The sequence below is a fragment of the Ipomoea triloba genome, chromosome 3 (assembly GCF_003576645.1).
Source record: "Ipomoea triloba cultivar NCNSP0323 chromosome 3, ASM357664v1".
Lineage (NCBI taxonomy): Eukaryota > Viridiplantae > Streptophyta > Magnoliopsida > Solanales > Convolvulaceae > Ipomoea > Ipomoea triloba.
The window spans coordinates 16896419-16921373 of NC_044918.1; the positions used below are offsets into that span (position 1 = coordinate 16896419).

The 24955-nt window shown below is 36.1% G+C and overlaps 3 protein-coding genes and 2 non-coding genes across 5 annotated transcripts; 2 read left to right on the forward strand and 3 right to left on the reverse strand.

The window, feature by feature from the left end:
• Positions 1-2119, reverse strand: LOC116011813 (probable polyamine oxidase 5). Its single transcript, XM_031251223.1, has one exon. The coding sequence runs from the start codon at positions 1940-1942 to the stop codon at positions 356-358; it is 1587 nt and encodes a 528-aa protein (XP_031107083.1). The 5' UTR covers positions 1943-2119; the 3' UTR covers positions 1-355.
• Positions 2120-6917: 4798 nt separating this feature from the next.
• LOC116012822 (beta-galactosidase 2-like) lies at positions 6918-11761 on the reverse strand. Its single transcript, XM_031252496.1, has 16 exons — positions 11461-11761; positions 10859-10954; positions 10650-10762; positions 10484-10550; positions 10304-10396; positions 10058-10204; positions 9644-9732; positions 9448-9553; positions 9279-9363; positions 9061-9179; positions 8601-8941; positions 8293-8512; positions 8099-8209; positions 7726-7830; positions 7427-7632; positions 6918-7321 (listed from the first exon to the last, which is right to left on the reverse strand). The coding sequence occupies exons 1-16, from the start codon at positions 11620-11622 to the stop codon at positions 7201-7203; spliced, it is 2181 nt and encodes a 726-aa protein (XP_031108356.1). The 5' UTR covers positions 11623-11761; the 3' UTR covers positions 6918-7200.
• Positions 11762-12334: 573 nt separating this feature from the next.
• Positions 12335-17432, reverse strand: LOC116012821 (beta-galactosidase-like). Its single transcript, XM_031252495.1, has 18 exons — positions 17006-17432; positions 16584-16679; positions 16360-16472; positions 16154-16220; positions 15958-16050; positions 15651-15794; positions 15217-15305; positions 15017-15122; positions 14833-14917; positions 14542-14660; positions 14262-14429; positions 13983-14158; positions 13774-13883; positions 13577-13686; positions 13377-13487; positions 13181-13291; positions 12865-13070; positions 12335-12773 (listed from the first exon to the last, which is right to left on the reverse strand). Exons 1-18 carry the CDS (start codon positions 17186-17188, stop codon positions 12665-12667), a joined length of 2196 nt encoding a protein of 731 aa, XP_031108355.1. The 5' UTR covers positions 17189-17432; the 3' UTR covers positions 12335-12664.
• A 5654-nt stretch (positions 17433-23086) lies between these two features.
• Positions 23087-23167, forward strand: TRNAL-CAG. Its single transcript has one exon. It is a non-coding gene; the product is annotated as a tRNA-Leu (tRNA).
• Positions 23168-23314: 147 nt separating this feature from the next.
• Positions 23315-23395, forward strand: TRNAL-CAG. Its single transcript has one exon. It is a non-coding gene; the product is annotated as a tRNA-Leu (tRNA).
• Positions 23396-24955: the final 1560 nt, after the last annotated feature.

Here is a 24955-nt window from a genome sequence, read left to right on the forward strand (position 1 = left end):
TATCATTAAAAACTCCTACCAAAAGTAGCTCTCAACACACAACTCACAAACAAAGAGAAAAGCAGCTAAAAATCACAGTTTTTCAAAGAAGCTTCTTCTTTTTTTGTGGCTCCAAGGAAGTAAAGACATCAAGGTTAATGATGTTTCCTGGTTTTCCCAAGACAGCTGCTTTAATTTAATCCCACCTTCATTTTCTCTCTCAAAACCTCATCACAGACACAGAGAGAGAGATAACAAGATGAATGTAGAGAAATTAATACTGATGATCACAAATAAAAAAATGAGCCTAATTTTTTGTCATAATAATACAATAACACCAAGCTCTTCTTCTTCTTCTTCATCATCATCTTCATCTTCATAGATCAGAACAGTTATAGTGTTGGAGGAGCCTATTGGCTTCTCTGAGGCCACTAAAGTAAGCTCCATGGGTGGTTGAGTAATGGGTTCTGTGTGTTGCTTCCCCTGCAAATAGGATTTGGAGAGGGGGGGAAGATGAAGGACTAGAACTGCCATGATGAATCTTGGGGGTATCTTTGTAATTTGGTGGCAGTGGCTCAGCCATGGTGTCTAAATCATCTCCACTTGATCCAACAGCCACATAGCTATATGAGCCCAAGAAGAGAGGGTCAGTGCCCCATTGGGTCTTCAAAACCTTGACAATAATCTCAGGCTGTTTGTGGCCATTGCAAAGTGGGAAATGGGGCAAAAAATTGGAGATTGTGGTTGAAACCCCATCAATGATTTCTTGGTCATCTAGGGACTCAAGTGCTAGAGCTTCTTTCCCCGCGAACCACGAGAGGGCGACGCTTGATTCGGTATAGATTGGGCATATAGAAGCAGTTCTCCTCATCCACCATGGGATTCTTGAGTGGTTTTTTGGTTGGTGGAACACCATTTGCAAGTGTGGGAGCTTGAAAGAAGGGTGAATTTGCAAGAACAGCTTGTTGACAACACCAAAACCAAGCCTGGAAATTGCTTCAGTTTTGAAACTGGGGAGTGGGGGATCAAATAGACCAAATTCTTGTGTGATTCCTTGTTTCAAAACCCCTAGTGAGACTGTGAGGATCACATGATCAGCTTCCATGATTGATCCATCCACAAAATGTAGCCTCACTGGCCTCCAGGCACCATTATTGTTATTCCCATTTTCTGCAGAAGATAATGAATGGGGGTTTTGGGGGTTCCATTCAATTCTCACCACTTTCTTGCCTAATTGGATCAAACCAGGAGGCAATACAGAAGCCAAGGACTCAATTATGCTCAAATACCCCTTGGCAATGGTGATCTCCTCCCCTGGAAACATTCGATATTCGCTTTCTGCACCATAGTCAAGAGTCTGGAGATCTCCAGCTGAAGTATAAGTCCTTTGAGTGTTCTCAAACATCCCAAAAATGGCTTCTTCAAGTGATTTCCTGCACCAAAAATTCCCAAACCCTTCCACCTCCTCCTCCCTCTCCTTCATTGATTCCCAATATTCGTCGAGCCCCTTTCGAAGAAAACACCCCACACTCAGGCTGAGATCTCCAGTGCAGCCATTTGAGGAACCCCCCTGAGCAAAATCCATGAGTTTCTTGAAAAGATTGGAGATTGGGGCAATTAGGGATGAGTTGAGATTATATCCACCTTCTGCAATAGTCACGGCAGCCTCATCCAAGCAACCATCCATACACTCCCATGGCTGCTCAGACTCCAGGGAGTTGATTTCTTGAGCAATCCTGTGAATTGGGCTCCCACCAATCCCATGGATCCAAGTGGCACCCATCTCAATCCTGTCACCCCCAAACTCTGAGGTGTTTATCCTCCCACCAATCCTCTCCCCTCCTTCCACAACACACACCTCTATCACCCCCCTTGACCCTGCACCTGTGTACAGCTTGTTTGCAGCTGTTAGCCCAGCCATTCCTGCTCCTATTATCACCACTTTTGGCTTCTTGGCCTGCATTATTCTTTCTTTTTTTTTTTTGCTTTTCTTGCTTGGCTTGGCTAATGGCTATTCCTCCCCCCTTCCTTTCCCTGTGCGACTGTGAGTCTCACTCAGGCAAATGATAGAACACAAACAAGACAGAAATGAAGTGAAACAGTTTGTGAGGTGAGTATGATTTACTGAACAAGAATCAAACATATATATATACATATACACACAAGGACTACTGCCCTATCTTTTGCCTTTAAAGAATTCATTTATTTTTACCCCAAAATTTATTATTTTACATAGTTTATTACTCCTAGGCAAAATCCTCCCGTGCCTATAACTCTTGAGATAAATTATAGCGACTTAGTGACTCATTAAGTAGAAAGACCAGTATTTGGTGCTTACAAGAAGTCCATTACATTAGTTGTAACCTTACACTACAACTGTATCAGCCTAATCTTGTGGTTTTTCCTACTTCTACCACCGATGACTAACTGAGCTGTCTGTGCGGACTATATTTTCTGAGATAAATTACGATAACTTAGTGACCCATTAAACAAGAGGACCAGTATTTAGTGCCCACTACATTAGTTGTAACCTTACACTGCAACTGTTAAAGCTTAATCTTGTGTTTTCTCCTATAATTTACCACACCGAGAACTAACCGAGCTGTCTATGAGATTATATAATTTATTAATCTAATAAAGACATGGCTTTACTTTTCTTGACCCTTTTTATATATTATTATTACTGTTAATGCCCTTGTGACACTCCCACTTAATTAAGCTACCATTTTAACTCATCTTCGACCGACAAACCTTTTTTCTTGGGGGGGTGGGGGGGTGGTACCTAAGAGAAGATGAGGAAACAAAAAAGGAGCCCAAGAGGTCTACCAAACAACAATCTCAAAACTTCTGTTCCATAGTTGTGTCCTCCTTGTTTGATGATGCTTCCCTGCCCCAAAGTTTGCAATTGCCCCATATCCACCTCTGTCCCACATTATCGGACTGATTGCTACATTTGTTTTCTTTTTAAAAAGTGTTTAATGCTTAAGGTACTCGCCACCTACTTATAACGTGAAAATATAGTTGGTTCATTAATAAAATTTTAGTACATATGATGGTTCTGATGAGACATGGTGAGGATTAATCACAACCAACTATTAAGGTATAGGGTTTCATTAAAAATAAAATTTTAAAAAAAAAACAGCGTCAATATTATAATTATTACAAACTTTTAAAATTGACACGCTACTAATTTTTTCATTATTTTTTAGCAACTCTTAACGGTTGATCTACCCAAGTATGATATATAAGATCAGTAATCACTTTTTACTTAAAAAGTATGTTCTTACCTGAACCCTCCTATACATAATTACCAACAATAAAATTCATAATCATTTGAGTGCTCATTCTACATTAAACACCATTTTTCCTAAGAACACTATAGAAGATGTGGATTACGTACCAAGGAACGAGAAGGATAGTATTGTGATATATGCCAAATTAAAACACCAATAATATGTTGATGATTCCTTTCACCAACCTCACATGTGAATCAGGTAAATCAACGGCCCACCAACTGAACACTTTTGAATATATGGCCATGATTAAATCGATGGTAGTGTAGACTCAATGTGTATATATAAAATGAAATGAAGTTTCAATATCAAGAAATAAGTAACACGAAACATTATATTATTTGATCAAGATATCATATATATCTTGTCAATGAATAATGGTCATCAAAGTAAAATTTCAAGGTTTCACAATTCTTACATTATATTAAGGTTTCTCACTAAAATAGATAGAATTGGAGTAGTTTAGATAAACATAGGTAAATTTTGAATTCCAAACAAAAATGGACATATGCCTTGTTTGGTAACATAGTTAACTTATCATTCAATTTTGGCTTATTTGACCACTATTAGTTGTTTGACTTGGTTAAACACTCAATATGAGTGTTTGATTAATTAGCTTTTTGTAACAGCTTATTGCTCCAAAATGTTAATTTTAAAAAGTTGTTCAAAGTAGCTTTTTCGATAAGGTTTTTGAGAAATTATTTTGCATTTAATAATCTATCAGCTAACAACTAATTTACCAAACACTTTTCTACAATCAGCTAATGTTATCGACTAAACCAACCCACTAACCCAATCAGATAATAACTATTTACCAAATACCCCAAGATCAGTTTGAGAAATGCATTTGTGGTAGGATCAAGAAAGGTTTTTTTTTTTTTAAATATAAATTTACAATGTTAATTATATTTTAAAAAAAAATGAATTCATGTTATAAGTGATCTAGGCATCATCAGGTCAGTGGTAAACTATTGTTCATCTTTCTTAATTTATTGTATTTATGTCATGTCCCTAAACCAAAATGTTTTTTTCAAATTTGTATAATCTCTGCTGAGGTTTGCAGTAATGTGTTCACAACAAGACGTTTGTCAAGTGCTAATTATACCCCATATGTTTTCTTGGAACTTTATGGCGCATTATATTCTGGAATCCAAACACTAAACATGTTTAATTATTGCTGATTTAACAAACATAATTATACTAATTTATTGCATTCGATGTAAATCTATCACTCTGTACATATTTAACACTTTAATTTAAAGGGAATTGAATATTAATCTCGACCAGATTCGTACTATCTAAGTAGTTTGGTATACTGCTTTACCTAAACACAATACACATACATTGTTTAACTAAAGTATCACATCATGTTGTATATATGTAGTTGTACTTGTATATTATTATTTTTAATTAAAATAAATATTTGATTATTTTATTGTTAAATTATATTAGTGGTCACAACTCACAACTAATCCATATTTTAAATCATAAACTTCTTTGGTAATTAAAGCAGTGTAACTTTAATAAATTTATTTTTAATCACCCAATTAAAAATCTATAATCTTTATCTAAAATCTTCTTGAAATGCAGTGCAGATAATTGAAGACTGTACAAAGATTTGATGTCTCAAAGGTGGCTCTAAAAGATTAATGATGCTAATTCTCTTTTTGTGTCGGATTAAGATGTTTTCTCCGCAACCCTAATTACCTCTCATCATATCATTATTTGCACTTTTTTTGTGAGGGCTCATTGGAGCTTATTTTGTTTTATTTTATATTTACTGCACAACATTTACCTTAATTCTAATTGGTCTGTCCTGCTTTTGTAGTGAGTTATTTACTGTTTTTAAGAATCCACCAATCAGTATTCAACAACAAAACAACCTGACTCAAAGTAAAATAATTAAGCCGACTCCTAATGAAATCATTAAAAGCAATTTGTGTTCAATGTGTGTGTATATATATATATATATATACAAAAAAAAAATCCACCACAAATTTATCACCTTTAAATCTATTTCCATCAACTTTAATTTGATGAGTATCAAGCAACACGTGGACAGTAGTTTTGGCTCTGATACTAAATTAAAACATGTGTTGTATCTTAACTAAAAACTTAAACTGATAGTTAGATTGCACTACACATTTATGTTTATATATATTATTATATGCTCAACAATCAGAGCATTTTTTTAAGGGTTTGATAATAGTTTGATTTCGGATTAGTGAGGTATAATATCATTAATATATAAAATATTATGTTAACAGATCTCATAGCTTAAAATGGAGGGGGTGAATGAAGCATTGACTAAGTAGCAATTGAATAATTAATGCAGGCAGTATTCTTATTATTATAGTGATTTCCATCCAAATAAGCATAATTAATCTCCTTAATTACAATATGGGTTGTGGTTAATTAAGCATCATTACCAATGCTTAATCAACAGGAAAGTCAAACCCTTCTCCATATCGTTGCTCGTGACCCAAATTTTTCCTCGTGTACCTCACTCCAGATCTTCCAGAATATATATATATATATATGGAACACCATATATGATATGATATATCTAGTTGATCGATAACCCTGTTGATTAAAATGATTTTCAATGATACTGTGTATAATTTAGTACTATTGAAAATCATTTTAGTATTACACAAATGTCATGTACTTGACATTATTGACAACTATTTCAAAATATATATACATGAAGTTATTGGAAACCAAATAATATATGGTATTATTGGAAATGGTTTTTAGGTACAATCAGATATTATTGAAAAGATATTACACAAATATCAACATGTTTTAGTTGCTATTTGATTAAGATTAATATGATAAAATTGTCTTAATACATTGAATAAAAAATATACAGTCTAATTATCAATTTAGACATTTGGTCTAGACAAAACACATTGTATCATAGCCAAGTCCTTATGAAATGTTACATGTTGATAAAAATAATAAATATGCAATTCAACTATTAGTTTAAATGTTAAGTTGAGACAAAATACATCCTTCAATTAAATTACTAATCATCACTATGTTAAAGATAAATAATAATAATAATAATAATAATAATAATAATATATAAATTTTTATTTACAACACGAATGCTAATAAATCGAAAAAAATTAACAATAAAACAATGTTTTTTTTACAATATATCATAAAACTCAAAAATCTTTTATTTAATTTCTAATAATATACCAAACACAATCTTTTTTTTTTTTTTTTAAACCAAACACAATCTCAATAATGTGAAATCTGGAGAAATAAGGATGGGACTCTATGCTCTTAGAGTAGACTGCCTACATTTGTAAATTGGGTAACCCACAGGCTACATGATCCATATCCTGATTTGGCTACAACTTAGGAATTGATTGCACTAAATTGGTAAAGAGTAGGTTGATTGGGCTAGGGTTGAATGAATAAGGGAACATATAATATCATAAAATAACTCAATAATTGGGTTAGGATAGGAGTCTTGTAGCCCATAAATTATTTTTCTTTATGCCTTGTGTCACAGCTCAATCGGTGAACCAATTCAAAATAAATTAAATCCACCTTAATTACGTCAAAGGGTACTTGTTTGTTCCTAAGTTGTCATTGATTCAAAATAAAACAATGCAATATAATTATTCCCAAATTATTCCATTCACAAATGACATTACAATTTACAACAAATGAATGAATTGAAATAACAATTTTGTCGGGACAAAAATGTGGGGCATTGGGGCAAGAGAATTTCGCGTTTTGGGGGCCGAAATAACAATTTTATTGAAACAAGATTTCTCAAAGCTAAGCCACAAATGGTATAGGTAGCTTATAACAGGGCTGGTTGAATATCATATCCGATCCCAAGCTGCTGCATGCCCGCATGCATATCTTCAGATTAGAAGATTTGCAGAGAATTGAATGAAGAAAGATTTTAATTTGCATACTGCTTGGTTCTTCTATTCAATTTAATTCCCTTGGGGTCGCCGCCCCATTCCTCAAACACAACTAAGACATTCCCAGATGGTTTCAGCCATGATCGCGGCACATGATACCTGAAATCAGGAATAAATTAACCCGAGTGGTCCGAACTACTATACTAATTCACCAAACATTATTTATTGTACTTGGCAAGTGAAGAGAAGAGAGGGCTTCATTACCATCTTTGAGAAGGCTGCCCACATTGAGTCAGGCATTTTGTCTCACTGTAAAATCCAGTATAGGTGCACTTGCCACATTTGCCACGAGCGGTGTTTGCCGGCCAGTGGCGGGCGACAGCTTCACCGTTTATCCATACCAGACCCTTCCCCATGCTGCCCAGGTCTAACGTCAGCGGCTCGTTTCCATCAGGGGCATTAAAAGTGCTCTGGAATTCATGAATAATGGATATATATATACAGTACAGTCATATATGGGGCAGCAAATTAAAGTTAAAGCTAAAGCTTTAGGTTTAATTTACCTTGTACCAGGTTAGGGGGTATTTGTAAGTCAGATGTGAACCTCCTGCCCATGCCACAGAGTTACTTCCAGTATTCAGATGTAAGTAATCACCCTTCATACCAACCTGTATGTCACCCATTCAATGAAATGAGGTAATAATAATCCACCCCGCCAAGTTGGTCAGACAGACGGTCCTTTGCCAGCTAGCTATATTGGCCTTCTTGGTCTGAACCAGTCAATTATTAACAACCTAGGTTGGTTTACCTTTAGACCAGCTAAGGTCACAAAGTAAGGTTTACCCAGTGTACCTTTGAGTAATGGTGATAGTTGGTTTCTCTCGATTACCCAAAAAAAAAAAAAGATGGAAAAGAAATGAAAAGAGCAAAGCGTACCCTGTAAGACCATTTCTGCTTAGACAAGTCTCTTGTCCCTTCATTAAGACCACTCAATGTGACTGGGGCATGAATTCCATAATTCCATTGTTCATAGTGCGTGCCAACATTCTTGAAATGGAAACACACATACATACATAAGTATTGTAAAAGTAGGATTAGATGGAAGAGTTGATCGAAGAAAAGTGACTAACCGGGAGGCCAACTGTGGCACTGAGCAGGGAAATCTTGTTAACACCAGCCTTTAGTTTTACACCCTTAGAAAATGTTAGTCTTGGGTCTGCCAGTGTCCCATATGCAGTTCCCACCAGTTGACCATTAACGAAAACGCACAGTTCATGTCCACCAGACGGGACATATAGAACCGTTTCTTTCCCATCCTTTAGAAATTTTTCATTAGATGCAATGAACACACTGCATACATAACATTCTCATCTCATCAGATAACATGGAACGAACGATATATATGAAGCAAATCTAGCTAGCTAGCTAGGGGACATACTCTGTGGTGTACCACAAGTAGTCTGAGGCGTCTCGGGTCATAATGACTTGTTCCCATATTCCATCTGTTGCGTGTGTGTCCTTATCACCTACGGATGGAGGGTATTCGACGTAGGACTGCCAAGTGAACCAGGTATTGGTTGGCACCATCCTTAGCAGAGGGGTTGTGGCCTTAACCCTTGCAGTGTTGAAAGCCTCGGTTTTGCAGTCTGGGAAAATACTGACTGACCAAGCAGGCAGTTCATATTGCTTGTTCCAAAAGGTCACTTTCGCTGGAAATTGATCGGTGTTGGAGAGGAACAAAGCGCAATGCCCCCCAGTCTTTGCACTATACACATGAGCCTATATATGATTCAAAATAAAAAAAAATAATAATAAAGATAAGTTCCACTCCAAGCAGGAGTGGCCTATTTGACATTTTCTGTTTGAGCCGGCCAGCTATAAGCAACTTATTAGATTACCTGTTGACTTTTGCCAAGCCATGTGACTGTGGGGTAGGATGAAATTATGGCTGGTTCAGCTTGCTTGATCACTTTATGCAATTCTGCTAAGTGCCAATATTTGGGTTCATTTGGTAGCCCTGCATATATGCATCCCATATACATATCATCATCATCTTCTGCATATATGCTACCTTTAATTTAAGCTTTGATCATACAGATACACTCAACTAACATACCATATTCATCGAGAAGACCATCGTACTCATAGCTAGTTGTAAGAAATAGAGCACCAGTCCGACCAAAATTCGTTCCTCCATGGTACTGAACACAACCACTTAAACTTAAGTAAGACCAATAAATTAAAATAAAAAATCTCGATCCATGCCTGGCTGGGTAAGAACTAACCATGTAATAGTTGAAGTATGAGCCACCATACTGGATGAACCTTGCCACTGAAAAAGCTGTGTCTTCTGCAGATCTTCTAGGAACCGGAGTTCCATATGCTGTAAACCTGAATTCATCAAAGCAAGCAAGCTAAGAGTGAATCAAGAGAGAAAGAAATAATTCTGTTCTAGCCTTCTAGGCCATCCCGGCTTATTACCATGCAGTCCAGAGTTCTGTAAACATTTTGGGAGTGTGGGGATGGTGTGGCTTAAAGTTTTCGCAGTAGAATCCATTGCAAGCATCAATCTGTATGCATCAAGAAGAGGAGATCGAATTGCGTTGAATCACACAGCAGCGAAGACAAAACTGCAGTCTTTTTTGAATGACTAGCAAAACCCGTAGCCAGCAAAGGACCGCAAGGGTAACCTAGTCTAATAACATACCCATAGTTGACAGAGTCAAGCCAAGAATGCCAACAGGCTACCCTGCCTGTGATTCTAGCTGGCAAAGGACCGCAAGGGGTAAACTACCCAGTCTAGGATGTCCATAACTGACGGGCTCCAGCCAAGAAGGCCAATAGGCCACTTTAGCTGTTCTGATCTTGTGGTTACCAAATCAAGAGTCGACTTACCATGGGAGGGGGGGCGTCCTCTTGTTTACACACGATCCAAGGGACATGGGCAGTGTTGAGACCTGCAGCCATTTGTGTAAACCATTTTGCATAAGCTTTACCCGGGGCACCAATATCCCACTGCACTGGTCCATACTCGTTTTCAATCTAAAGTAAACACAAAGACAATAGTTATGGTTGTAGAAGCACCATAGATAAGATAAACACTAGCCAATATACAATAATCCATCTTCCTTCAATTCTAACCTGATTCATAATAATAGGTCCACCTTGAGGTTCAAACAATTTCTCCAAATTCATGATGTTCACAATTTTTTCAACAAACCGTTGCATAGCCACCTTGTTGTAATCACCATAGTTTAGCAAACGAGAATATATAGCAAAATATAATACCACATATACGAACAAATTAATTAAGTAGACAACCTTAAAAGGCTTATTGTCTGTTCTAAACTCCATCCCAGGCACATATCTTAGCCAAACAGGGAATCCCCTGCACCACAATTCATACAAGCTAGCTAGGATCCCACTTTACATGATAATATATATATAACTAAATATATATGCATTGCATTAACATGTAAAATCTTACCCATAATTCCATTCTCCACAAATATAAGGCCCAATGCGGAGATGAACATAGAGCCCCGCCTGATGTGCCAGTTTGAGGAACTTCACCAAATCATATCTCCCCTCAAAATTGAACTGAAAAAGTAACAATTTCATATTTTAAATACAAATAAAAGAGCTTATAAGGGGCATAGAAAAGTAAAAGTTATATATAGTTCAGGCATATATTACTTTTCCAGGAAATGGTTCATGTCCATTCCAGAACACATAAGTCTGTATAACATCCAAGCCTCCTTCTTTAGCCCTCTTTAGAATATCAGGCCACATCTAAACCAAACAAACAAAATTAGACCCCAAAATAAGAAATGCCCACATTTTTATAATTAAAGAATTGCCAAACATGTGCCTTGGTGAATCCATGCATGACTAGTTAGTAAGACAGCTGACTTGATAACCACAAGGTTTTAAGTTCAACTCTCTACAGGAGCTGTCTATTCGCCTTAGTCAAACAACTGACTTGATAACCATAAGGTTCTAAGTTCAACTCTCTATAGGAGTTGTCTATTCGCCTTCTCAATTTGAAAGCAACCTAGACTGGTTTACCTCCTCGTGATCCTTTAGTGGTTAAGATCACAAGGCGGGTTTCATCTGAAACGAGTCTTTAGTAGTAGTTACGGGTTACTCTCTATAGGAGCTGTCTATTAGACTTCTCAATTTGAAAGCAACCTAGTCCTTTACTGGTTAAGATCACAAGGCGAGTTTCATCTGAAAAAAGTCTTTAGTAATAGTTGCGGGTTTTTCCGTAATGCATGCATGGATGGAACCAAAAATACCCCAGGAGTGCTTCTTGGGTAGTGAATAGAACCCGAGATGAGAATCTTTTTGTGTCCATTGATGATGAAACCTTTGTCATCGTAGGTAACTGCGGCTCTCGCTGGAGCAGAAGCCAGTGAGAACAACACCACCGCCGCCACAAACACCACCACAAAATTCATAAGGTTTAATTGGTGTTAGTTTCACCAAGAATGTTATTTGTTTCTCTTAGGTTGGCATTTGGCAAGAGGGGAGTGAGAGATTTAACTGCATTATATATAGCTTTTGAGAATAGGAAATAGATCGGATCCCACTGTCTCGGGACTTCGAAAATGATCCATATTTTTTGCTCATCAAAAATGGCAATTTCAGTTGGGATTAGAATGGGTCTCAATTTCACCTCACCTCATACATCCCTTAAAGTTGCAAAGTTTATGAATCTATAATTAATTAATTATGAATAGGATATTATATATGTTAGAGGTATTAGGGTTCTATGTGTCTTGTCATATTTTAACTCTTTTATTGTATTATGTTAATTAATTTAAATTATACAGTTCTCATCTGATATCATAGACTAAGTTTCTTCCATATAGCTGCTCTCGTTCTGAACTGAAGAACGGACCATCTCGGATATGACTGATGTTTCCTTGATGCCTGACAACAAATTTGTTGTCCACGACTCATCACTTTATTAGTATTAAACTAACTACGAGGAATTTTCTGTTCAGGGGGATAAAGAAAGCCAATTTTTTCTTCTTTTTCTTTAGGTTTCAACAAATTTTGTTCTCGATCTGCTAATGAACTAGTGAGTAGTCATATCATTTGCTGCAGAATAATTTGATAATAATAATAGCATTGTTTTATTGATTCTGGTGTATATTACAATCAAAAGGATAAAAAAAAGGTGCCTTTATTGCTCTAACATTATACATATCTCTTCATCAGCATCAGCATCTCCTCTACATATTCAACAATTTTGTTGATACCAAATTTGTGTAAGCTACAAGTTGTAGCTTTGTATATAATATATACACATAATGCTTGTATCTCTAGCTATATATGTATAGTTATAGGTTTGTGTGGAACATGGCTTCTTGTATACTTGTATAGTTGTATGTATATCCCAACCTGCTTCATATCTTCTGATTTCAAACATTATTGCAGAGAAGAAAGATTTTCAGAAAGCTCTGATCTTTCTTGAGCTGTGATCATTAAGTATTATTACTTGGTTCTTGTAACGAATTTAATCCCCGATGGGTCGCCCCCCCATTCTTCGAACACGACTAAGAGATTCCCAGATGGTTTCAGCCATGATCGCGGGACATGATACCTGAAATTCGAAGATTATATGTATAGTGAAGATTTCAGCAAATTAAGCATTATTGTATTTGGCAAGTGCAGATAGAGAGGGCTTATTTTACCATCTTTGAGAAGGCTGTCCACAATTTGTCTGGCATTTGGTCTCACTATAAGTTCCAGCATAGCTGCACTGACCACAGCTGCCATGGGCAGTGTATGCAGCCCAGTGGCGCCCAACGCCTTCCCCGTTTATCCATATCTCGCCTTTTCCCATGCTGCTCATGTCCAACGCCACCGGGTCGTTTCCCCCTGGTGCGTTAAAAATCGCCTGGAACAACCAGACAGATGGGTTTATAAGGCCATGGGTTAGACTAATTAACTGATTGGATAGTGTCGTGACATAATCTTAGATTATAGCATGGTATCAGAGTAGATTACCTTGTACCAGGTTAGGGGCTGTTTGTTAGCCAGAAGGGAACCTTGTACCCATTCCACAGAGGAACTTCCACTCATAGTATTGAGACTTAAGGATTCACCTTTCAAACCAACCTGCAAACAAACAAGGTTTCGGTTTTGTTTATTGTTGGCATTCAGAAATTTACAAGATTCTGAGTTTAAATGAAGAAATCAAAACCTTGTAAGACCATCTCTGCTTAGCCAAGTTTCTTGTCCCTTCATTAAGACCACTCAACGAGACAGGGCCGAGAACTCCAGTATTCCATTGCTCATAATGCGTGCCAACGTTCTGAAAAACGCATAGGTTGTAAGTACTGTAAAACTAGGATTAGAACATGGTTATCTGTGCTAACTTGGAAAAATTCGTTTTAAACTAACCGGGAGGCCAACAGCAGAGCTGAGCAGCGAAATCTTGTTAACACCGGCCCTTAGTTTTACATTCCCAGTAAATGTTAGTTTCGGATTTTCCAGTCCCCCATACACAGTTCCTGGCACAACGAAATAAGCAAATGTAAGTAACGAAGATGGAGAAGCCAAAACCTTAAAAAAATACGGTTTAGCCAATCAAGGAATACCTGATAATTGACCATTAATGAAAATGCGCAATGCATGTCCAGCAGACATAACAGTTAAAACCAGGTCTTTTCCATTCTTTAGAAATCCTTCGTTAGATGCAATGTTCACACTGAGGAGCAAGAAATCGCGAGATTATATTAGTTTTAGTTTTAGTAGTACTGATTCTTTGAGAAACGCTAGCTAGAAGATGGAAATATCGAACACTTACTCTGTCATGTACCACAAATAGTCCGAGTTGTCTCGGGTTACATTTACTTGCTCCCATAGTCCATCTGCTACAAGCGAATCCCCATCATCAGCGGTTGGAGTATCTTCAATGTACGATTGCCAAGAGAATCCACTCTTCACGGGCACCATCTTCATCTGAGAGCTTCCTACACTTACCTGCAGAAGCACATTAAAAACGAAGGCTCGATCAGAACCTAGCAAATCGAAAACCAGAACTAGATGAGCAAAGAAGATAGTCCCGTTTCCTTAATTCCCTTACCCTCGCGGTGTTGAAAGCCTCAGTCTTGCAGTCGGGGAAAATACTAACTGACCAAGGAGGCAGATTGTATTGCTTGTTCCAAAACATCACTTTTGCTGAGTTTTGGGGGTCGTAGTTTGAGAGGAACAAAGCACAATGCCCCCCCGACTTTGGACTAAAGACATGAGCCTACATATATATATATATATATACACGATTCAAAATCAAAAACATCGTTAAGGTTTTTAAGGACAGGTACCTATGTTTGAAAAGTAATCAGATGAAACCAACCAACAATTACCTCTTGATATTTTCCAAGCCATGTAACTGTGGGATACGACGAAACTAAAGCAGGCTCGGCTTGCTTGATCACTTTATGCAATTCTGCTAAGTGCCCATATTTCGGTTCATTTGGCAGCCCTATAACGTACAGCATATATATCTAATCATCTTTTGCTCTATATGCTTTTCGTTTTAAACTTTAATCATGATATACGTGCAAATGTGATACAGATACATTCGTGTTTAAAACTAGTCACAGAACATAGAAATCGATATATATGTATATGTTTTATGATCTGGTGTATCGTACCATATTCATCTAGGGGGGCATCATAGTCATAGCTAGTTGCAATAAACCGACCAGCAGTCCTGCCAAAATTTGTCCCTCCATGGTACTGAAGACACCATAGACAGTTAAACAAGTAAGACCTTTTTGGGAAAGAAATTAACGCTTAACTGTTAAAAAAAATCTAAACAAGGAAATCGTGACCAACCATGTAATAGTTGAAGAACGAGCCATTGTTTTGGATGAACCTTGCAACTGCAAAAGCGGTGTCTTCTGCAGATCTTCGAGGAACGGGACCTCCAAATTCTGTGTACCTGAAAGAAGGAGAACACAAACATAATAAAGCTAGCTAGGAGAGATAGAGAACGAGAAAAAGAACTGTCCATAGTTTGAATTCTCGAGGCTTACCATGCAGTCCAGAGCTCTGTAAACATCTTGGGATTGCGGGGATTGTGTGGACGGAAGTTTTCACAGTAGAATCCATTGCAAGTATCTATCTGCAATAAAGTTAATGAATATGAGCTAACAGGTAGCCTAAAACACCTAGAATCTAAAGATTGCTCTAAATTTTCTGCTTAATGAGTTATTTATACAATAAAAATCAAGGAAAACTGATGATATGACAAAAGCCCAGATAGATATGCCATACTTGTTCAATATATCAAGAAAATGAGAATACGAACTGGAAAGAAAATCATGGCACTTCTGTTGAGAGCTGACAAATTAAAACTACAGTCTTTATCCATTTAATTTCCTTGCAGATACTATGGCATAATCAAAAGGACATCAAAATTTCACGGATTCATACTCGAATAAGAAGAGATCGAGCTGAGGTTTCTTACCATGGGATCGGGGGCATCCTCTTGTTTGCACATGATCCAAGGAACACCGGTTTTGAGACCGACAGCCATTTGTGTAAACCATTTCGTATATGCTTTACCTGGAGCACCAATTTCCCACTCTATCGGTCCATACTCGTTTTCAATCTGCAGTAAAGAACTCACGAGATTACTTTAAAGAAAAACGTTTTAATCTGCAGTAAAGAATTCACGAGATATCTTTTAATCTGCAGTAAAGACAGACAATAGCAAAAAGAGTTTTGGGTTTCTAGAAGCACAATAAAGACAAACCAATAATCCATCTTCTAACCTGACTCATAATAATAGGTCCACCTTGAGGTTCAAACAGACTCTCTGACTTCATCATGTTGACAATTTTCGCAACAAATCCTTGCATAGCCACCTTTAAATCACAGTCAACAACCAAACCGAAATGCAGTTTAGGAACCAATAAGAAAACTATAAAATTATGAACAAACTCGAACAAAGGCAATTAGGTAGACAACCTTAAAAGGCTGATTGTCTGTTCTAAATTCCATCCCAGGCACATATTTTAGCCAAACTGGGAATCCCCTGCACCACAATATAATACAGCAACTCAGTTTTTTTTTTTTTTTTTTTTTTTTTTTTTTTTTTTTTTTTTTACACATGAAACAAGGAATTAATAAGAACAAAATATGCATTATATATACACTTTCATATAAAATCTTACCCAAAATTCCATTCTCCACAAATATAAGGGCCGATACGAAGATGAACAAAGAGCCCTGCTTGATGCACCAGTTTGATGAACCTGACCAAATCATATCTCCCCTCAAAGTTGTACTGGGAAAAAAAAAAAAAATTTTATAAATGTAAATTTTCATATTTTAAATACAAATAGCATATAATATAAGGGGCATGGAAAATTAAAAATTAATAGAGTTAAGGCATTACTTTTCCAGGAGATGGTTCATGCCCATTCCAGAACACATAAGTCTGTATAACATCCAATCCTCCATCTTTAGCCTTCTGTATAAGCCCAGGCCACATCTAAACCAAACCAAACCCACAACAAGTACAATTTTAGCTAAAAATAATAACAAAACCCATTGAAAAAATTAGAACTACCACAAAATAAGAAATGCCCATTTGTCAATATGGCATAAAATATGCAAAGCACACAGCTTTATAAAATAAAGAATTGGCAAGCATGTGCAATGGCACTTGCTGATGAGTCCAAGATGAAATTTTTTGACCAAAATATATGAAATTGCAGCAAAACAAGACAAACCCACATCTCAGGAATGCATGGAAACTTAGGGAAAGTGGGGAAAATGAAGAAATTTTTTTGGGAAAAAAATTATGCATTTTGGTACCTCAGGAGTGCTTCTTGGGTAGTGAATAGAACCAGAGATTAGAATCCTTCTGTTGCCATTGATGATGAAGGCTTTGTCATCATAGGAAACTGTGGCTCTCACTGGACCACAAGCCAATGATGAGAAAATCACCACCACAAACACCACCAAGAAATGGCTTCTGCAATTCTTAAACCTCAACATGTTCAAAAATACTGTTTGATGTTTCACTGCTACTTTTCTTTTCTTTTTTTTTCTTATGTTTTCCCTCTGCTCAACATCAGGGAGAAAGAGAAAAGAAAATGCCCCTCTCTGCCTTGTCCTTTTTGCCTTCTCTTTCTGTATTCTTTTTACTTGTATACGTATCTACAACTCTATATTGTGCATATATGTATATATATATCAAAGATGAGTGTTTTGTGTTTTTCTCTTTATGGAGGAGAGTGCAGAGGGAACTGAGAGACTCAACTGCATTATATAGATTTTGAAAAGGAGGGAGTGGGGCCCACAGTTTCCTTGCAATAACAAGAATGGATTTTTTCAAATTGTGTGCAAGGAACCACCATAATTTGGAAATTCTTGATTTCTTGAATTGCCCATAAAAAAATGGCAATTCCAGTTAGGATTGTTGGAATGTCAGTGATGACTTCCTAACTAAATAAGCTTTTCATCGTTTTAATAAATGACTTTTTACTTTGGCATGCCAAGTAAATGAACAGACTAATGAATTTAGTCCGTAAAAGAACACAAAAGTCAAAAGATAAATTTGTTCATAATTGATTAGTTCAAAAGTTCATAATTGATTAGTACTATTCTCTAAGGTTTTCAGAAATTGGGATTATCCCCACAAATTTGTCTTTAGACATAAGGTTATCATGAAAAAATTATGTTAAGATTAAATGAGAAATGTAAATATGAATACAAATATAAAATATTTTCTTCAACAAGAAGCTAGCCATGGTAGATTGGCAGTATAACCCATGAGATGACATGTGTATCACCTCACCAAATTTTCTGCTGAAAGCTAGCCACTATGTTACCAGCAAATTGTCAATCATGCACCCCAACCCTGTTCACGTAACAAGAGAAAATGTAACAAATTGTTACGTGTGATTGAGTAGGTGAAACATGATTTTTGTAATTAGATAGTCACAAGTTTGATTCTTACAAATATTTTTTAGTCGAAACCGTCACACTTCCTCATCAGAGTACAACTGATTCTGTTACAATGCAATATCTGTTCACCATATTGCAGAAGTACAAAAAAAGTCAATATTGTCTTTACTAAGACTCAAACCACCCCCTTTCATATGAGAGTACAATCAAGTGTCACCTGACCACAAAGTCTTTGGCATTTTAATTTTAATATAATATTTACATGTTTAAAAAACTTTAAGCATTTTTTTTTTGTTTCAATAAAATAATAATTCATTTTATCTTTAAGAAAAAAAAAACATTATTAGATGCATGACATGGGAATATTTTTCAAAAAAAAAAATTGCTTGTTTTGTCAAATATAAATATTTTTATTTTATGTGAGTATAGTAACTTAAGTTATATATAACTATATAAATGAAACGTATTGGCCAAGTACCTTGTGTTCAGATGGCATGTAGTGACTATCTCATATGGGAGGTCATGAGATTGAGCCTAAACTAACCAAGGTTGTCCATGCTAATTACCTCAGACCAATAAACAGATAATCCAATTAATTTGGTATAATTTTTTAGCATATATATACATTAAGTCACTATTGCAAGTTCATTACATTATTACTATAAGTTCACCAAGTCACTATTTTAGATACATTAAGTCACTAATATACGTTAATAAGTAACTACTACAAATTCATTAAATCATTAGTGCATGTTCTTTAAATCACTAATATGAGTCCATCACACAATTATTGAAATGATATATATATTGAAAAAAATATATATGTATTATTTAAAAAATCTTAATGGGATATTTTTAACAATATATTTTTTATACATTAAATTTATTTATTAAAAAAATACTATTAAGTGATGATTAATCAATTGATGTCATTTTAATGTATCTGCATTATTGTTAATTTGTTATAATGAACTTTCACTCATATTTGATCTTTACTAATTTGGGTCTATGAACCAATATAGGTCATGGTTCATGATATAATTTGTCAATGAAAGTCTTGTGACAATTGTAGGGGTGAATTACATTTTTCTTTAATATTTGTAAAACTTATAAAATTTTATTTTTTATATAAAATTATTTTTCAATATTTATATGAGTACTAGTTTGTGTATAAAATGTGAAACGCTACGTTTCTTCTTTGACCTTCTTGCCTAAGCCATACCGAACCTTTTATCCTGGTAGAATTTTAGTCACCAACAAAATATTATTATAAGATGATGAAACTAGAATTATTATTATTATTATTATTAATTTACTATTGTTATTCATCCTGTAATGAGATTGATCAATTCGATTTTTGCTAACACCCTGTTTGTCAAGTCTATTGCTAACACCATATTTTGCTAACACCCTATTTGTCGAGTCCATTGCACAAAGTTTTTCTGGTGCAATTTACCTATTATGTGTAGTTTGCGAGTTATTAAACAGAAATGCATACTTTCATATGGTGAATACGGATTGATATTTATGTAATAGATTGAAAGCTTTTGACCGTGTTGCATGGCCTTTCCTGCGTGCTCTTCTGCTCAAATTTGGTTTCTCTCCTACCTTTGTCAATTTGATTATGAATAATCTCGCTGCCGCACGTTTTTCAATTCTCGTCAATGGAGTGAGTAGCGGTTTCTTCCAACCTTCAAGAGGAGTTAAACAAGGTGACCCTCTATCACCATTGCTGTTCATTTTGACATCAGAAGGTCTATCAAGAGCTTTAATCAGAAAGATCGGAACCAACATTATTCAACCGTACAAGAGTTCCTCTCTGGCTTGTCCGATCATTTCTCATTTGGCCTTCGCAGACGATATCCTAATTTTTGCAAATGGTAGCCGCAAATCCTTACAGAATTTGAAATCCACCCTTCAAGGATATGAACATGCATCAGGGCAGAAAATTAACTTCTCCAAGAGTTTCTTTGTTACTTCTATTTTTGCCCCTGCTACCAGAATTAACACAATCTCTCGCGAGTTGGGTATGCAAAGATCCTCTACCCCTTTCAAATACCTTGGAATAAATTTATTCAAAGGAAGAAATAGATGCAGCTACTATCAATATATTCTTGATGGGATCGACAAGCGTTTGCAAGGCTGGCAAAGAAAGCTTCTTTCTCCTGGCGGCAGAATCACTCTTATAAAACATGTTCTATCATCGATATCGCTCTACTCCTTGGCTTCCATTCAACTCCCTAAAGGAACAATCCATTCTATTGAACAAAGAATGGCCAACTTTTATTGGGGTTCTCACAATGGACGCAACAAACGACACTGGGCTTCCTGGTCCAAACTCTGCTTCCCAGAAACTGAAGGAGGACTGGGATTTAAATCTTTGTCGGCACTACAATCTACCTTTGCTGCAAAATTATGGTTTTTATACAGAAAAGGTGGTTCATTGTGGAGCGATTATATGAGAGCCCTGCACCCAAACCCGAACATACCATCCAGATATTCTGACTCAATCACTTGGCGCCGCATGAAATCAGTTTCCTCTACAGTAGATGACAACACAACTGTTCTTGCAAATGAAATAATCTGGAAACCTTCTTCCTCAGGAGCTTTCACCTTTAAGACAGCTTACAATCTTTTTCGACCTACAAGATGCATCACCTTGTCCTCAACACACATCTGGTCAAAAAATATTCCAAAAAAAATTTCAGTGTTCATGTGGAGACTACTTCATCGCCATCTCCCCTTCCCTGATCGTCTTCAAAATTTTGGTTTCCACCAACCATCAGTGTGCCCTTTCTGCTGGAACGAGAGTGCTTCCCTTGAACACTGTATGTGGAGCTGTTCATGCAGTTTGAAAATCTGGAACCACTATGCAGCACTTCTGGATATTAATTTTACACTAGTCTCCTCAGTACGATCTGCTTGCCATGTCTGGTGGTTAGCAGATCCACCGACAAGATCTGAAACAGGCTGGAGCAATGTTACAGCTACATTCCGAGATTTAATGCCCTGTTTCATTCTATGGATCTTATGGAAGAAATATAATACTTTGATTCATGATGGGGGACGTTTCTCCCATGATAGAATTATTCAAGAAGTGAAAAAAGAATGTTTTGATCTCTCCATTGCTCATCCCTTTCAGTCCACTAAATCCTCTGACCGAAGACTTATTGACGTTGGCTTGGTGGCTTTTTTCACTGCACCAAAACCAAAGAGGACTCTCTGGATTAAATGGCATCACCCTCCCTCTGGCAGATTGAAGCTCAACTCCGATGCCGCCTTCTCCTCGGTCTCATGTGGAGGTGGCGCTGTCCTTCGCAACTCTAATGGTGCCATTGTTGCTGCTTTATCCTTTCCCCTTTCAGCTACTTCTGCGCTGGAAGCCGAAGCACTTGCTCTCGACTTCGCCATGAGATGGTGTGATTTGGTTGCACGAAAACCAACTCTCATTGAGATTGATTCATTGGTTCTAGTCCATCTTATCCTTCATAATGATGCTCCGATTCCATGGAAGGTCCGTCAATCTGTTACCAATATCCGTCAATTGCTCTCTTCTTGGTCAGCTTCAGTCGCTCACTCCTATCGAGAAACAAACATGGTTGCAGACTCTTTAGCTAACTTTGGTTGCTCTCTACTAGCTCCCTCTCTTTTTTTCACCCTCAACTCCTTACCACCCTCTGTTCTCACATTTCTCTTGTACGACTGGCGGGGTTTCTTGACCCCGAGAATAATTTTTCAATAAAATTTCTTTCTTGATAAAAAAGTAATAATAATTGTGAATTTCTCTCTTAAATATATAAAGAATTTTTTTGTTATATATGGAGTAGGATACTTTGGCCAATTGGACCAAAAGTCTAGTTGTGAATCTACAAAAGTAAAATTCGATCGGACTCCGATCCGACAAGTTAGAATAATTTACTGTAGTTGAAAATGAAATGTGCAGTACGTGGACACACGTAATACAATATCTTATTGTCTTTGATTCTTTTTCTATTTTTTTAATTTATAAAATTAAATTAAGCTTAATTAATTAATTGTTCAGCTTTTAAACAATTACCATTTTCCTTAAACCGATTTCTAACGTTAAAAACGCATAGAATCTGAATCATGTCTTTGACGCGCTGCTAATACAAAACAAGATGCCATATGAGTTTTTACATATTAAAATTAATGTTTTTTTTAAGAATCCTTTAATGTTAAGTATGACGAAATATTAAACGCTTATTAATATGTTAAAAGTTATAATTAGTAACGAATAAGTAGCAGTTAATGTCATATATTGATAAAATAATGTTAAATTTGACGTCTTGGTCCTCCAAGGCTTCACACCCAACAAAATATCAGCATCAGATTTCATGTACGAGTGTCATTCCAATCAGGATTGAAATTTATGTTGAATATATATTACTAATAGATTAAGGTATACCAAAAAAGACTAAATCGCAATAATTAAGGGTCAAAATCGTCAATTTTCTAAACAAAAATGAATTATGTATGAAGATTAAGCAAAGGGACGTGGAATTTGAAAGATCGATGAGAGGTCCCTGCTAGCTCCGATCCATTGTTCCTTCAATTCACAGCCCACCTTTATTTGCTTACATGCAACGTAACCCTACCAGATTTTTGTTCTGATCTTTATAATTATCATCTTTCAAGGATTATTGGATTTGTTTGTGTTTGATACATACTATGTTAGTCATAGGAATCAGCTAGTGGCTTGACTTTAGGAGTACTAAATTATTAGCAAATAATTATGAAGTCATTCATATTAGTTACTATATGTATACATCTATCTCGTTTTTCTCTCTATTTCGATCTTTTGCATCTCTATCCTATCCAATTTTTTCTTGTGTGCACTAATCTTCATTTCGTTTTCTCCTCTAAGAGTCTATTTTGAGTGTGACAATTTGTATAGAAAAGAATGAGAGTAAATTAATTATTTTGACTAATCAAATTTGAGAATGAGAAAGAATTAAAAAGTATCAAGTCAAGATGGCCGAGTTGGTCTAAGGCGCCAGTTTCAGGTACTGGTCCGAAAGGGCATGGGTTCAAATCCCATTCTTGACAGCTAAAATTTTTGGAAAATATTGGATTCACTAGCTTTTAGCACTCCACGTTTTGACTGTGACAATTTGTGTAGAAAAGAGTGGGATAGTAAATTAATTAATTTTGATTATTAGAATTTGACAATGAGAAAGAATTAAAAAATATCAAGTCAAGATGGCCGAGTTGGTCTAAGGCGCCAGTTTCAGGTACTGGTCCGAAAGGGCATGTGTTCAAATCCCATTCTTGACAACTAAAATTTTGGAAAAATAATGGACTCACTAGCCTTTTGCTTCACGGGATTAGCTCAAGTAGTCGACCACACACCTAAAAACTTGGAACTTGAAACCTTGATTACCGGTTAACTATTGACCACGGGCACTCCAATGAAACCTTGTGAATACCAGTTAACCTTGTGAATACCAGTTAACTATTGACCAGCTCGGCTATAGTTAGACAATAAATAAATAAAGGAATGGATGGTATGTAGGTTGAAAAATAGTGGTTATGGATGAGAATGCCACATAACATAAAAGCAGACATAATTTGGTACATATCCAAACAGCCTGGTTTGGGCGGCCATGAAAGTTGATGTAGGTCCATATATGTTTGTTAATCGGGAGTTGGGGTCGTTAAATCCTTTTGTTCCTGCAACACTACAGTGCGTGTCATATGATTTTGACTCCTAGGTAGACGACGTTACGTTCCCCTCAAGCAACCAACTACATACGTACTCATCTAAATCCGCACCTAGCTCCAACCACGTATAACCAACACTACTTGAACCTTTAACCTACCCATCAACCATATATTGCTTCATCTCAAACAAATCCAAACTTTATCGTATTACCAATTATATTCCTCCATAAATTTAAATATGATATGGTTCTACATCAATCCCGATCTTTTAAAAATAAGAGAGTGGTTCTTAAATGTTTGGGGTCAAACCTTACTTTTGATCAAACTAATTAACTTTTGTGATAGAGTTAGGATCTTGGCTAGATTGCCTATTAGTCGTTCTCTCATTGAAAGGTCGGTATGTGACTGGAAAGAGCTACTTAAAAAGGATTACTCGATGATCGATAAGATTAAAAACGAAATCAAAAGAGACTAGAGTGTAAATGCTATCCAGAGTAAGCCCATTTCGTTATCTTGCTCAATTGCTAATGAACTTCTAGCATATTAGTAAGAGAAACACTCTTCATATATACTAAGATTAGGGATTTATAGTCAATCTTCTTCACTTATTTAGGGGTTATATATATTAATTATTACATCGGATCCATTGCATTTGACCAAGATATTCATTGAGTGTACGTAATAATTAAATCATTATATTGTGTCTATTGTTTGGACCATCAAAGGAACTTGCATGTCCATCAACTAGTCATATTCCATACATTAATTATTTGTTATATCTAAAGATAAATTATTCTCAATCGAGCATGAAATTGGATGCATACATTAGTTTACACTGCGGATTGTTATTGTAAACGTATTATTAAAAATAAAAAATCACTATCCTTAATGATAAAGCAAGGAAAGGGTTTTGCTTTGGTGGTTAGTCTACTCAACAATTAAAGATAATGTTAATTGCACTCAACAATTAATTAAGATTCAGAACGAAATCTCGGACTCTTCGAGTCCAAATGTCAAAGTGGAACAGATTGGCAACGTAACCTCGTGACTCTGCATATGTGCAGTGCTATCAAAACCTTATCCAATATTATTGCTTTGATGGCTCTCTCACATCTACTATAATATGACATACATAATAATAAATTTTTGAGTGATTAAGAAATCTGCAGTTAT